The sequence below is a fragment of the Telopea speciosissima genome, chromosome 8 (genome assembly GCF_018873765.1).
Source record: "Telopea speciosissima isolate NSW1024214 ecotype Mountain lineage chromosome 8, Tspe_v1, whole genome shotgun sequence".
Lineage (NCBI taxonomy): Eukaryota > Viridiplantae > Streptophyta > Magnoliopsida > Proteales > Proteaceae > Telopea > Telopea speciosissima.
The window spans coordinates 9296371-9311653 of NC_057923.1; the positions used below are offsets into that span (position 1 = coordinate 9296371).

Genomic DNA, 15283 nt, shown 5'->3' on the forward strand with positions numbered 1-15283 from the left:
GGCAATTCTTTCTTTTTTGGATTTGGAGAAAAATGGATTGAATTAATCACATGTCAAATTTCATTATAGCTTAATTTAATCAAATATCTTTCTTAAATATCTATGGTATTTTGATTGTTGATCACTATTATGCATTCTTTCATAGTTTTGGATTTTCAAAGTTTTATTATCACTTTAAAAAAAAATCAAATTTAATTAAAATTTAATATTTTGGGGTCCTCGGGGTGTCAGGCTCCGTGATCCTTGGCCATCGTTTTGCCCCCCTCTTATGTTTAGATGCAAACACCACGCAACCTATAAGAATTTTTTTTTCGAACTTAATATATGAGGGGACCAATGAGTCTTCCAGTGAACAAATTCGGGCCCCACTAATCTGTCCTTTTTTTTTTATTTGTGTTGGGTAAATCAAAAATCAGATCCCAAGATGTGGCTACAAGTCTAGAACCAAGCTAACGCCCTTACCAACTGGCACAACTGGTACTTCCATGTTGAACTAAGAATTGGTTGGCTTAATTTTTCCTTGGTCAAATGTTTTCTGTGCAATAGCGCAGGTTACACCCAGACAAATAAGGGTGGACAAAATGATCAACCTACCCCCTTGAATGGGCAGCCCATGGGTCTGGGCGTAGCCTGCGCTATTGCAAGAGAACTTCCGCCCTTTTCCATTTCTAAATGATTTTGAATTTGTCATTTGGACGTCAAAGCAAGGGGGAGGAGGAATTTGTCATTTTGGTCAACACAAAATCGACACTGCTGGCTCCATTTTAGATTAATTAGGGTCTGTTTGGCAATATTTCTATTTTATATAAGTACTTTTTAGTCAGAAGTATATATTTTTGATTTTGTAATTAAAAAAAGGGTTCTGCAAGTTAGTAACGTGTTTGGTAGAAAAAATAAATTAGAGAAACACTTCTTTCTTCCTCTCATCTTCTCCCCCTCCCCCGCTTAACACTATAGAGACACACGGAGACCTCCCTCCTGCTTTTCTTCGTTTTTGACTATTAATACTAATTATTAACAATTACTAATAAGAAAACAAGAGTGGGGGAAAACTTGGCAATTCGGCTCTGCTCTAGCAGTGGCGGGAGCTGGAGCCCAGCCAAAAAAGGGGTGTTTGGGTTATTTCACATGTGGGTTCCCTGTGAAATGACTAACCCCCCCTGTTTTAACTGGACTGAATCCTTTAGCTCCTGCCACGGCTGAAGGAGAGCTTGATCCAAAACTTGGTGACTGTTTAAGGTTTCAGGAATCAATGAAACCACTTTACATCTCTGATCCAAAGGGAGAAGAGACGAAAAAAGATTGATGAACGGTTAAGGCTGACAAGTTTTGAATGTGGGGAAGGGGGGAGGGGAACCCTACCTTTTCTTTTGTTTTTCGAAAAATCAAATTTAAATGTATTTTTTTCAATCAACAATTGTGTTCTTTTAATCCGGTTCACTGCAAGAACAAAAAAATTGAACTAGTGTTGCCAAACAAATTTTTGTTCCAAAAGTATGGAAGAATGGAAATACTTACAAAGAATGTTATCAAACAGACCCTAAGTTGCAAGTAAGGTAGGGGCTGGGTTTTCTTGGTTGGGTCCACTAGGAAAAACTGTTGGGTAATTGTATTACAATTCCTTACAAATAATTGAAATAATACGAATTGCAATACAATAGATTAAGCAATAGAAATTAGGCTTGACCTTTGGCTGAAATGAGAAGACCAAAGCTTGGATTTGATGTAGAACCACACCCGCAACAACTTGAACAAGCTTGAGGTTGAGTCACACTTGTGGTGCTGCCTTTAAGGTAATTGATGCCTCCTACTGCCAAGGAGTGTTCTGCATCACTACCCCAAGATAAAACAACCTCCAACTAGAAGATGAAGCAGTCCTTCTAGTCCCTTGAAGGAGCCAAGAGCTTCAACACAGCAACCCTCTAACACAATTAGAAGAAAAGAGAGAGAGAGAGAGAGAATAATACTCTTAGTGATTGCTAAGTATGGGTATGAACATGTATCCAAAGATGTCTCTTACAAAGCAATTGGTTGGGTTTATATAGGCCCAAGACCAATCCTTGCACTCCCTTGGAATTCCCAAGAATAATCATCCACTTATGATCAAATTGAAGAATAAGATTTATGGACATGAATATGGACATGAATTGGAGGTTAATTCCAAATTCATGGTCATTCCCCACTAAGGGTCATGAATGACCTTAAAATTCATTCATTCTCCACTAAGACCATAAAGGCCTTAAAATCCCATAAATGGTCATTCTTCACTAAGGACCATAAAGGCCTTAATACCCCATAAAGGGAGAGACATCACCTATGGCCATGAATTGAGAAATCAATCTCATTCAATATCCTTAACCCACCTTCCCACTCATGATAGTGACCATGAATAGACTTTAGGGTACCCATAGAATGTTACAACCTTTGAAATTACTTCTTTGATCACATGGGTCCCACACCATAACAAAGCAATCAAAATATTTTGAAACTTAAAATAAAATAAAATATATATTAAATATATTTTAAATCTAACAAAAACTTCATCTTGATAAGTCCTTAATTTTCTTAAGATATATACCACCAACTTTCCATGGGGCAATTGCCTCTAGGTTTCAATAATTTGATCTTCAAATTTGTTTATATTGTGTGGGGGAAGGGAGGGGTGTTGTTACAAACCTACTTTTCCAGGATGTAGATAAAATTCGGTAAAATTAAGTTTTGTTTGATAGAGTCATAGGGTGCAAATTTGACCTCGAGAGCCCAAGTCCGTCCTAAGCCAGCCAAGGCATGGGCTGGGTTATGGTTGAGATTTTCAAGCCTAGGGTAGGGTTGGTCGGACTTGGGTTGAACTCACCCCGGCCTAATCCTTTATATATATAAATTATACATGATAATATCATACATACAGCCCATAAAGAGAGCTAGCTTAGCCTTGCCCAGCCCTTAAATAATAATAATAAAGGCTACCAGGGTCAATTAGGGTCGGGCTAGGATGGGTTGAGTCCACTATGGCTGGGCTAAGGCTGCGTTAAGAGTTGGGCCTAAGTTAAGCTAAAGGTACCTAGGGTTGGGTTGGGGTTTTAAAAAACCTAACCCAACCTAGCCAGTTGCAACCCTAGATAGAGATTATTTAATTATTTATTTTTTGTGATAAATCTGCACCACTGCCATACCACTTATATTATATTCAAGTAATCTACTCTTAAACCTATGGAGATTTTTTTTTTTTTTTTTTTTTGGGTTACATAGAAGCCTCACGAAGGGGGAGACCGTTGGTTTATTCTTCCTCAACGAGAGATAAAATTTGATTACAATAGACGCGAAAGACTAAGGATTTGAGTTCTCCCACCGACCAAACTCAAGAAAACAAACAGCCCAAAAACTCACAAATGTGGAAGCCTTGTTGAAGATGCCTGATATATGGCACAACAGACGAGATCGACAAATTTGGCAGTCGATCTGAATGAATAATACGAGAACAATGCAACCTTGTAATAACCCTTTGACTTAGTCAATTCAAGACCAAATCTCAAGGCAAGGGCTTCACCCAATAGTGTAGGAGTAGGGCCAGCTAAACAAAAATATTGACCTGAAACTTCGGATAGATTTGAAGGAAACTACAACTAACAAGTAACAACAACTCAACATAACACAACGAGGACCCTATTGCCAAGACACAGCAAGACAGAGAATGACCGCCTTACCCCTGCCTGAGCGCCTTATCCTAGTGGGAGTAAGGCGGTCATTTACTACCTTGTTGTGTATTGACAATAGGATCCTGCCGGGCAGCTCAACAGTAGAGGATTAAGGATCCAAATTGCACAAGGAGATGGAACAAACCTAGGTTTCCACAAAATCAGGCTGCTTTTCTGACATAGCAGCTTGGAATGCCGGTAGCTCACAATATGCCTGGTGGAGTCTGAATAAAATAGGGAATTGATTCATGTCAATTTTAAAACGTGTAATAGCTCCATGAATCTGTGGTGCCAGAAATAAATCTGCCAAGAACACTTCATTCCCTGTAGCATATCTTCCAGCAAATCCATTTAACAATTTTTCAAGTGCTACAAAACCTTTTCTGATATGTTTCTGAGCCCAAACAAAATTTCCATCTGGACTAACTTTTTCTTCAATGTATTTAAGAACAGAAACATTCTGAAGAGGTTGTATACTCGAAGAAACAATATTTGCTGCCTGGAAATTGATGATTCTTTTCTGAAGATCTTGAGGTAATAATGGACGTTGATGATGATATTTCTCTTCCAAATACATTAAGATGGCAAAAGAGTTGGAAATTACTATTTCCCCCTCATCCACCAGAACTGGCACATAATTAAGAGGGTTGAACTTTGAAAAATCAGAACTGAATTGCTCTCCTTTCAATAGGTTCACTGTCTTGTACTTGTACTTCAATTCTTTTATAGTATGCGAGCCTTATTGCTGAGAAACAGATCACGAACAAAATGATAGTCCACCTCGATATGTTTAGTACAAACGTGAAGAACTGGATTTACAAACATTTGTGTTAAGAAAACAACGCCCAAAATGGTGATTTGCAGAAGAAAAACGAAAATAGAGAGAGCACACAAAACGCCCAACATAGAGATTTACGTGGTTCACCTCCAAGATGGAAGCTACATCCACGATCGAGCAGTAGAACATGTTTCACTATCTTTCTCTAAAAATGTTACAAACCCTCATAACCCTATCTCAAAGAGATAAAAACATTATATAGGGAAGCCCTAACCCCAAAAAGTACACAAATACCCCTAGCTCAAAAAATGCCAAAAAATCAGAGTCGGATCAAAACATAACACATGGCTCAAAAGTACTCATTTCGAAGATCTCGACGAGCCCAACAACTCCAGCCTTTGGGATGGAGCCCCCCCATTTTTCGGAGGTCAAAGTACTCATTTCGAAGATCTCAACCGCACTTTCTGGGCCAAATCAGGCTTCGCCAACAACAATTTGTTTAGTGGAGAGACTATCACAATGAACCAGCATAGGGAGAGGTACAGCCACATGAAGATCACGCATGATATATGAACGTGAGACTGCCTGTTGTTTCTTGGATGACCAGGATATCAGGTTATCACTAAGATATGTACAAAACCCACTTGTTGATCAGCATGTATCAGGACAGCCAGCCCAATCTGCATCATTGAATGCTCCTATCAATGTTATGGTACTTGGTTTTATGTGAACACCAGCCCCTATTGTGTGCTTGACATAACGGAATACAAAGTTCTAAAACTCAGGTTTCAACTAGGTTTTGATCAACCAGAAAAACGAGTTCTTCTCGGTTTCGACCATATCTCGGTCGAAACTTGCGACTTTCTCCAAGTTAACTCGAACCTTGGTTTCAAGGCCCAAAAGTTGTTTTTTTACCTTGATTCTTGTTGTGCTGCTTATTTTTTACATTTTAAACTCAATCCATGCATTAGTTTCACATAGAGAACACTACATATATTACTTGTGGTTTTGATCCAAGTTTGATACTGTATATTGTTCTTGGACATAGTATCAAATAAGATTTGACCGGAACATAATTCCTTCAATATAAATGAGATTTAAGCAATCTTGGATTTGTTAGAAAGCTTTGTTTTGATAGCTTTCCAATAAGTCCAAGATTGCTTAAATTTGATTTATATTGAATGAATTATGTACCGATCAAACTTAATGGGTGTGTGCGAATGCTGTCAAAATTGCTCTGAATGAAAATACATTTTTAGACATCAAAACAAATGAATATTTTATCGCACTTTTGGTTTTTAGCAATGTTTTACTATATTAAGATTTATGGAATTTTTAAATTTGAGAAAAACTCCAGCATTTGAAAGTTGAAAATTGCACCTATTGTAGAAAATCCAGTTTTTGTTCTTGAATTGGGGGTTTGACTTTTTTTTCTTTTTGAAATTTTATTTTTTAACTATTTTTATTGGATTCAAATAGAGGTATTTGTAGGGGTGTCAATAAAGCCGGTGGCCCGAACCCGCCGAACCCGCCCGAGCCGCCCGGCCCGACCCTAATTTTTGACACCGAGGCGGGTTTGGGTTTAGTTATAGTCCGACCGGCGGTTGGGTCGGGTCGGGTTTAGATCCTCGGCCTAGCCCGCCCGCCCGACCCGACTGTATTAATTATAGGTATATAATATTACATATATATATATTATATACTTAATATAAGTATTTTCTGACAAAAAAAAAACAGAGGAGAATTGTAAGAGATAACTACTAGCTTTGTCATCATCATGAAGTGGGAACCCATAAAAGAGTAGATCATCTACTATTTTGATCGACCATAAAAAGAGTCACGACATGATTGTTATTTAGTTGTAGCCCTTATAAGGGCCTATTGAGGGGCTACAACGAGAGAGAGTTTATACACACGTCATTTTTTCAACATATTTATTAGTTGTCCCATAGGTTGAGATCCTATGTTACAAAAACATGGTCTAATGAGACACGTGGCGGTGCCATAAATCAAGACCAACCGAGCCGACCCCGGGTCGGTCGGGGAGTTTCTTGACCCGCGTGTCGGGGGGTCGGGTTAAGGCCTCTAGGTCGGGTCGGGTTTAGCGCGGCCCACCGACCATTGACACCCTAGGTATTTGCTTATTTATGAATAATATCTTAAGTAAATGATGCTTTTGTATTTGTATTTCATTTTTTTTTTTTGATAAAGGTATTTGTATTTCATTTATTTAAATGATATTAGACATAACTAAGTGTCTGTCCTGGTTTCTAGCAATTTCTGGCATAAATACCTGTCTATCCTATTTTTGAGCAAAGTTTTCCCTAGTTTCGATGGGCATATGTGTCGAAACCACTGAAAATGGGTCGAAACCATCAAAACCCGATCGAATCCAGGGATTTTAAAAAATCCCCTTTCAACTGGTCTCGGAAACCTAGGAAACCGAGTTAACTCGGTGGTTTCGATAGGTTTCAGTCGAGTTTTTGTTCCACGACGTAATATACGTTTGACAGCTTGTAAATGTTATGCTTTTAGAGTGCATTTGTGTGCATGCAATTTTTCAATTAAATGTTTTAACTTCTTTTATAACGTCTTTCGGCTTTTTCTTTAAATGGGAGAGAGTTTTCTATATTGCTAATGTGTGGAAGGAATTTGCATGCCACAGTAATGGCTGTCTTAAAAAAGGTATCATTCACATATTTTGAGTAGAAGAGAAAAAATAAATGGTGTAAGAGGAAGATTGCACTCTAAAAATGCCGGAAAGTTTTTCCCTTTTTAAATATAATATGTGTAAACTAAAACAAAACATAACCCAAAAAAATAAAACTGGTAGCTGCACTCTACTTCCATCATAGACTGGATTTTCATCATACCATGTATTAAAAAGTGGGAAACAGAATGTTAGCTGGTCACGTGGTTCCAACACCTAGACATACGAGGGGTCGAGAAAGTACCACCCAGCCCCATGAAATGAAAACCGCATCTTTTGCGCTCTCATTTAACCCATGCGCTAGAGCATAGGCTACACAACCAGACAACGATCTCTTGTCCTAAAAGAAACGATTGATTTCCACTAATTTGGTCATCTTATGAGTAGAAGTTGGTACATAAGATTTGTATCCCGGCCTTACTACCTCGAACAAGGCCCATTAGGTGTATACTAGACTTTTAATATTGGCTTAACTCTACTCTAATAGAATTTAACGAACATAGGCTTGTGGACTGTAATGGACCGAAGCCGAAGCATGGTTTAAGCTTTAGTTTACCCTACCAAACATAGATTATTGAAAGAAGGGATAGCATTAAGAGTAACAAATACATCATCAGGCACAAGGTCCAGCTGGACCCGGATCCTCTGTGGTGTGGCAGGGCGTACAGTGCAAATCGAATAGTCAGGAGCACCTAGGCACGCAGCCCAACACACAGGCTGTTGTGCCACAAAGAAGCCCAATCCGGTCCGGCTTCGCCTAGCCCTGAAAATACAAAGTAGGGGCTCTCAAGGTCAATCCCCTAATCAGGGTCAATCAAAACCGGGCTAGGTTGAGCTACATGGCCCTAGGGTTGGACCGGCCTGGGTGTACCCCCTAGTTTGAGCAAAGTAGGGACCATTAAGTCATTGCTGACAAGGGGACTAGTTAGGTGATTATAGTTAAAAAGAAATTGAAAGTCTCTGTAGGTTTGCATTAGAAGGCTATGTGATTTTGAGAGTTACCTGAATTTTTAGAGTTAGTGCCCTCTCTGACTCCCTCACCAATAAGTGCACAAATTATTGTAAGGAAGCCATCAAATCATTTGTTGAAACTCCTCACTTAAATCATTAGGCCAAAGCTTCCTGAAACTTCCCTTTCTGAGCTTTTATAAACTTCCAAAGTGCTTACTTGGTCAGAAACGAAATCCCACTAGAAAGAAAAAAAAATAAAATTATGTGAGCCTCAATTTAAGGACATACAAACACAAACAATCTTAGGCTCTTAGATTTAAGAGCAAGAGATCGTTGTCTGGTCAAGTAGTTTGCATCAGTGTAGGGTTAATGAGAACCCACGAACGCTATCAACATCGATGATATTTTATATTTTATTAGGAATAGAATGATAATTTCATTTGTTCCTGTTTGGATGCAAGATCCACACAACCATCAATGTTTTATGAAAGAGGAATACGAATTTGTAAATCGGGTGTGTACAATCTTGATTCACATCCAAAAACCCTATCTCTGTTTTTGGGTTTGAAAACAGATCCTAGGGTTCTTGGGGACCGATCCAGATCGGATCTGGCACTGACCAATTCCATCTCTACTTCCACATTTTAAAACCATGGTGACCAGGCAGCTTTTCTTTTTCTCAGTCTTAAATTAGATATTATTAAAGAAAGAAAGGCTATGTTTGATTGCAAGGGACATAAAGGGTAGGGAAGTAAAATTAACTCAAAACAAAATCGAAATTTTTGTAATTGCTCACATAATGTTGTAACTAACTCGAAAACCTGACAAATTTGGTTATCAAATTTTGGGGAAGGATTTGCTGCCCACTCACTTGGTCCTTGCACCAACGCAGGGCCAATGGGGGTTGCATAGGGGCCTCCAACAGGAGGGGCACGGTGGTCATTTCACACCCTCTTGTGTGTGGGCACAAAAAACGTAATCCGACATCATTCTTTTTCCCATAAATTTTATCCTACTTTATAGGGAAAAGTTTTCATATACTCGTGTAAACTGTGTATGTGAGAGGGTGGGAGTTTCAAGGCATTAGTTAATGGGTGGGGATTTATGACTTTTCCAACTCTTTATGAGAGATCCTCTCACATACATGGTTTACACGACCATGTATGAAACCTTTCTCCTACTTTGTATTCAAATTCCTTTGATATAAAAATATTATAAATTTACATTGAAAAATACATTTATCAAATATAGTAAGAAATTTAGGTAGATTAAACGATCATGATTACAAAACTTTTCTATTGATTTTTAAAAGTGATTTCACTTTTCTTTACTTGCAACCAAACGAAGCCGAAGCCATGTTAAATAACAGGGTCTTGGAGATTTAAATATCATGAGGAGAAAAGTGATCGATGCTCAGTTTGAGGAGAAGTTGAAACTAAAAAGTATGGCAAAAGCTAATGAAGAGGACATTGTGGGCTTTGTTGAATGTGTTGGTTGTGACCCCCATAGTTCGGATCGGTTTGAATCCAAGTTTGTAGACCTTAAAGTCCAACCAAACACTAATGTTGTGTTTGGTATGCATTTTAGATCAATTTTGCATTCTCAGATGATAAATTTAATTGTTTTCATTACCCAAGAATGCAAGATCCACCTAGAATGCATGCCAAACACTGCCTAAATGTTTATTGACCCAAGCCCAATTAAAGGTTTACAAAATCTACAAACCCAATCAAATCCCAAATTTCACAACGCAATCAAAATATCAAATGAGCTCGTATTCCTTTATCAAGAGGGTGTGTCTAAATGACACCTCTATATGTGTGATTGGAATTTGATACCTTATTTAATTGGCCCTTCTTTTATTTCTAAAAATATTTAATGTAATTTTTCAAGATAGTAAATCCTTCATTTCACATAGGAATTGCATTAAATGTTGTATTAAATGACTTTCAATTTTTTGAAAATTCCTTTTTTACCTTTATGTTAACTCGTTAATTACTGAATTAAATAACTTTTGAAAATAAAATAAAGGGCAAATAAGTAAGGTTACAAATCTAATAGGTGTCAATAAAAAAATCCCTTACAATAGACAGTGAATATAATTATCAACATTTAAGCCCGTTGAGCGCAAGTGCCACATAGCCTAAAAATCTTTTTTTTCCCCCAAAAACAAAATAAAAAGGTTTTTAACCACTACGAAGAATAAGTATATCTGGTTTTTCAGACCAAATAAATTTACTATTAACCTAAGCATCGACTAGGTTTCCTCTACTCACATGTCAAGTTTTAATCTGAAAAGATTTTACCATGTGACAAAATAAAGTTTTGAAAATCCAAAACAATTGTTGCGATTGAAACCTACGATGTCCAAAAACCAGAACTTATGTGGGGCCATTAGCTGATTGATAATGAGGTTGGAATGCGTTCCAATCAAGCATGAATGTGTTCCTGTTCTTGGAACACTTTTGAGTAAATGTCATGGTTGCCTTTCCATTTTACAAGCACACGAATGTGCTAATATGCCTCTTTAATAGTACTATAAAGGGAAAATAAGTTGCCATTACTACTACCACTATCAAATTCAAACCATTAAATGCGGGAGAACTTCTTTCTTAAAATAGATTTTGATTTGATTATGATTCCCTTGTCAACTCGGCAACTACACCTCCGGTTGATGAAACAATCTATCAGTACTTCAACAATAATTCAACAATAGTTGATGGAAAGTGAAGAGTCATGTCTTTTAACTTATCTCATAATAGGTTTGTCCAGCCCAATGCCATTGCCTAGGTTAGGGTTGTCAATTTCTGGTCCAAAATTATGGTACTGATTGAAACCACCCGGTCCAGCTTGAATTGAATTTTTTTCGATTTGGGGTTTTGGAAACCAATACAAAAGAAATCGAACCCTAAAAAACTGATAAAAAAATCATGGGAAGCAGTTTTCTATATGGGAGTGTGACCTACGCCAGCACTCCCATGAGTCTATCTCTCTCCTTCTTAAAACAAGGTGGTAGAGGTGTCTTTTCACATGGGGAGGAGAGAGACAGACTCATGCGAGTGCCGGCATAAGCCACACTCCTGGACAGAGATCTTTTTCCCAAAAACCATATTCCTTTTTTTTATGTATATGTATACTCAAATTGAATCGGTAATATCCCAATAAGAGCCCGTTAAGCCAAGTCGAATCGGATCCATAACAACCAAAATCGAACTTTGGCTTAACAATTTGGTTTCAATTTAGTCTATTATGTAAAGAATTAATGACGCAGCAGAATAGCGATTTATTGAAGAAATTCAAAGGAGATCAAACATACATAAAACAGAGATTTACGTGGTTCACCCAAAGTGGGGTACATCAACGGCCAAGCGATAAGATGAGCTTCCACTATTCCGATGATAAAAATTACAAACCCTCAAACCCTATATATAGCGTCTCGCGCAGTACAAGATAGAGATGAGAAACCCTAATCCCCGAAAGTATAAAATTACCCCTAGTATAAACGACTCCCAAAAATTCGAAACCACCAATATTGGGGAAGAATCACCAATACTTCTTGGATTAAGTTGAGATCAGGCTTTACTAATAACACATTATTAGCTCAAAATAGACTAAACTGACTAGTTGACACCCCTAACCTAGATTGAGTGACAACTATGACCCAATTTCTTTGAAAATAGCTCAATATATATCATGCCAAGTAAGGATTCAATCTCTTTTCACCCATGGTGAAGAGCGAATCTCTTCAATTATGGGACCTGAATACGATCTTCGATAAGATTAAAAAATAATATTTTAAATCTCGTGAAATAGAGGATAGAAATTAATGATGAACCAAGAATCCAATCAGAGATTTTCATCATCATTGGTGAATGGAAAACTTTATCTGACCAAGAAATTAGTTGAAGAGAAATCACAAACAATTGAAGCAATCACTTTGATAGATGATTAGTAATGCAGTTAACTAAGAAGAGACAATTTTCATAGGTGGATAAACTAACGATTGGTAAAACAAAGAAGTCTACTTTGTGGAATGGAATGCAGCCGAAATCCTTAAAAGAAGCAAAAACTTTCTCCTTCACCTTTTGATGAGAGAGAGGGAGAGGCTTTATGAGTGGAGGAAAAACAAAGTTGTCTGGCAGAACATGGTGGCCCATATGCTCCCCTCTTTTCTTTTCTTTTCTCATGGATTCTTACGTAATCAAAGCCCACAAACCACACAATGTGCAATTGTGGATGACCTTTTTCATCAGTTCCCACCACCACCACCACCACACCACTACTAAAGCTCTACAAGCGTTTTGGGATTGAGAAGTACTTGAAGAAGGAAGACCATGCACGCACAACGAACTCATAAAGCAATAATCACTATAGATAGAAAGAAAAGGTTGATCATATAGTCTTGTCTTTGCTTTTTATGCATATTAGGGGAAGGTGTTCCTTCTCCCGTGGTGAAGAAGGAAGAACTTTTTTTTTGTTCTTTGGTGATTTTGACTCTGTGATTGGATTCCTATGTTATTATATATTCCCATCTTTCAATATACAAGGTTGAAAACAATTTTTCTTAATTCAATAAGAGAGACTGATGGCAATGGTGAGGGGATTCTTCTTTGCGATGTAAAGGAAGACTCGACTTTAGGCTCAAAATGCACCAAATTTTAAGTAGTTAAGTTGCGTATTATTCACATTCTAGATCTTTTCATGGACTCTCTCTCTCTCTCTCTCTCTCTCTCTCTCTCTCTCTCATTATGATCGAGTTTGAAAGCAAATTAATAATCTTATGGATACAGTTTGGATCTTATTTGAACGGATATGGGAACTAGGGGTGTCAACTGGTCCGGTTCTGGGATATCGGTCCGGTTCTCTAATGGTTCCGGTTCTAAGGTGTCAAGACCAGATCCGGACCAATAAGCTCACCGATTCCAAATCTGAGATACAGGATCATTAACGGTTCGGTTCCAGTTCCGGTTCCTAATCGGGTCCAAACATGCCCTTGTTGAACAGCCAAATGTAAAGCATTTTTCCCATTGGAACGAGAAATCTCAAGCAAGCTAGAATCTTTCAAAAGCAATTCATTAACTATTGGTGTGTGTCCTTTATGTGCAATAGATATGAGAGGGCCGGTAGAATACTAGAATTTGAGGGGCCAAGTATCTTGCATGGTCTTGGGTCATGTTCCAATAGCAACTAGACAACAACTGTGTAATAAAAGTCACTTTAACTGTATGTTGAAATAGCAAGGATCATCTCTTAACATTTTAAAACATAAAAAATGGTGTAAGACAAGTTCAAGTGTGCATTTCTTCCGGTTCTAATGGTTCCGAGGACCAGACCAGATCTGAACCAATAACCTATCACTAAGACCAGATCTGGACCAATAAGCTATTGGGTGAGTCGGTTCCGGTTCCTAACGGGATGGTTTCGGTCCGATTATCGGTTCCGGTCCAAAATTGACACTCCTAATAGAAACGCAGAGGAAGAAATCAAAAATCAAGTTTTTGATTGCTGACACCACTAACACGAACGATCTTCACAAAGCTTCTCCACAGAAAACTTGACACCACAAATCCTTGGGGAAAAATAGAAACCCACAGAGAACACAAAGATTTTGGAGAGCAAGAATGAGATGAGAGAATTAAACTCAAGTTGTGGGACCTTAGGGCTTTAGGAGGTGTTTATATAATCACACTCAAGCCCCCCCCCCCCCTTGCATAATCATTATTAGAGTGGGAAGGAGAGGAGGGGGAGTCGGTCACTTAAAGTAATCGACCCTCTCTCTCTCTCTTTGTCGCTGGTAGCGGGCAGCTGCCCCGGGTGGGCACCCCGAACCGGACTCGGTTCCTATTAACATAGTATCCAATCTTTAATTGGTTTTAGTCTAAGACCAAATCGAATCGAACCGATTGAATCCAATACCCAAAAAATGGATAAGAAACTGAATCCAACCATATATAGAATATTGGTTTCTGTTTTATGAAAAAAACATTAAAAAAACAAAAAAAACAAAAAACAAAAACTGTATCGGTTAGTTTGGATCTCAAACCAAAATATCTGAAACCAATTGAGATCGACCATTTGAAACCCCTGCAATCAACCCCCCCGAGTGCCTTTACTATAAAACTAATTCCAAACCAAACACACTCCCTTCAAAGATAATAATAATAATAGGGAGAGGGATAGGCACACCACCCAACACTTATCTAATGGAAGGCACCATTGGAGAATGGGGAAAACATCATGTAGGAGAGGCAGAGAAGAGAGAGATAGACACATAGGGTACTTTCTTATGATACGCCAGTGATGTGTTCAATCTTTTCCCATAATAATAACACTTAGATGGCTTTTCGCTCATGTGGGAAGAAATCTACACGCCAAACCAATAGTTGTCCAATGATTATCCCAAAAAATTGTAGAGATCATTCACGTTGGTCATATACTAAGAGTAGAAGAGAGAAATTTTATTTATAAAAAAAATCACATATGAGAGAGAAATTGCACTCATAATGAGGAGTTTTCCCTAATATAATAAAGGGTTGATGTTCTCCCACCTCCATGTGTCTGGGCGCAGCCTGCGCCACCGGCACAGAAAACATTCTCCCTAATAAAACCTCATCCAATTATCCAAATCTAATGCATTTTATAGGCTAATTTAAGTTTTAGAATTGCAGGTCGTACGTAACATTACTTAAACCAGAAATTTCTAATCCACAGAAACTGAAAATGACAGGAGCTAAAACCTCCATCACAGGAAACCAAAATAATGCTTTCAATGGAAGAATTATTAGAAGCCCAGTTGATATTTTTAGTGAATCCCTCGTTAAAGGTAAGAACTCCTCAAAGCATGCAAAAGCTCACCAACCAGAAAAACAAAAATAACAAGATTGAAGGAGTAGAAACACCTCGACTGTTAATTTTGTTCCAAAAGTAACAAACAAACACCATTAAACAACATTAAGTCATGAATCACCATTTCCTTCTTAGCTTCCCCCCAACAACACTGTACAACCATGGAATCACCTAACCTAATGTGATCTGATCTGATCTGATCTAATCTATTTTAATCTAATCTAATATAATCTAAATTGATACCTTATCCCCACCACTTCCCCACCTTCCAACTGTGATTTGTTCTTAATTATTAATTTTTTC

The 15283-nt window shown here is 37.9% G+C and overlaps 1 protein-coding gene across 1 annotated transcript; it reads right to left on the bottom strand.

The window, feature by feature from the left end:
• Nucleotides 1–3821: 3821 nt before the first annotated feature.
• LOC122672008 (glutathione S-transferase zeta class-like) lies at nucleotides 3822–4520 on the bottom strand. The gene is made up of 2 exons (XM_043869517.1): nucleotides 4493–4520; nucleotides 3822–4433 (listed from the first exon to the last, which is right to left on the bottom strand). The coding sequence occupies exons 1-2, from the start codon at nucleotides 4518–4520 to the stop codon at nucleotides 3841–3843; spliced, it is 621 nt and encodes a 206-aa protein (XP_043725452.1). The 3' UTR covers nucleotides 3822–3840.
• Between the last annotated feature and the right edge of the window lie 10763 nt (nucleotides 4521–15283).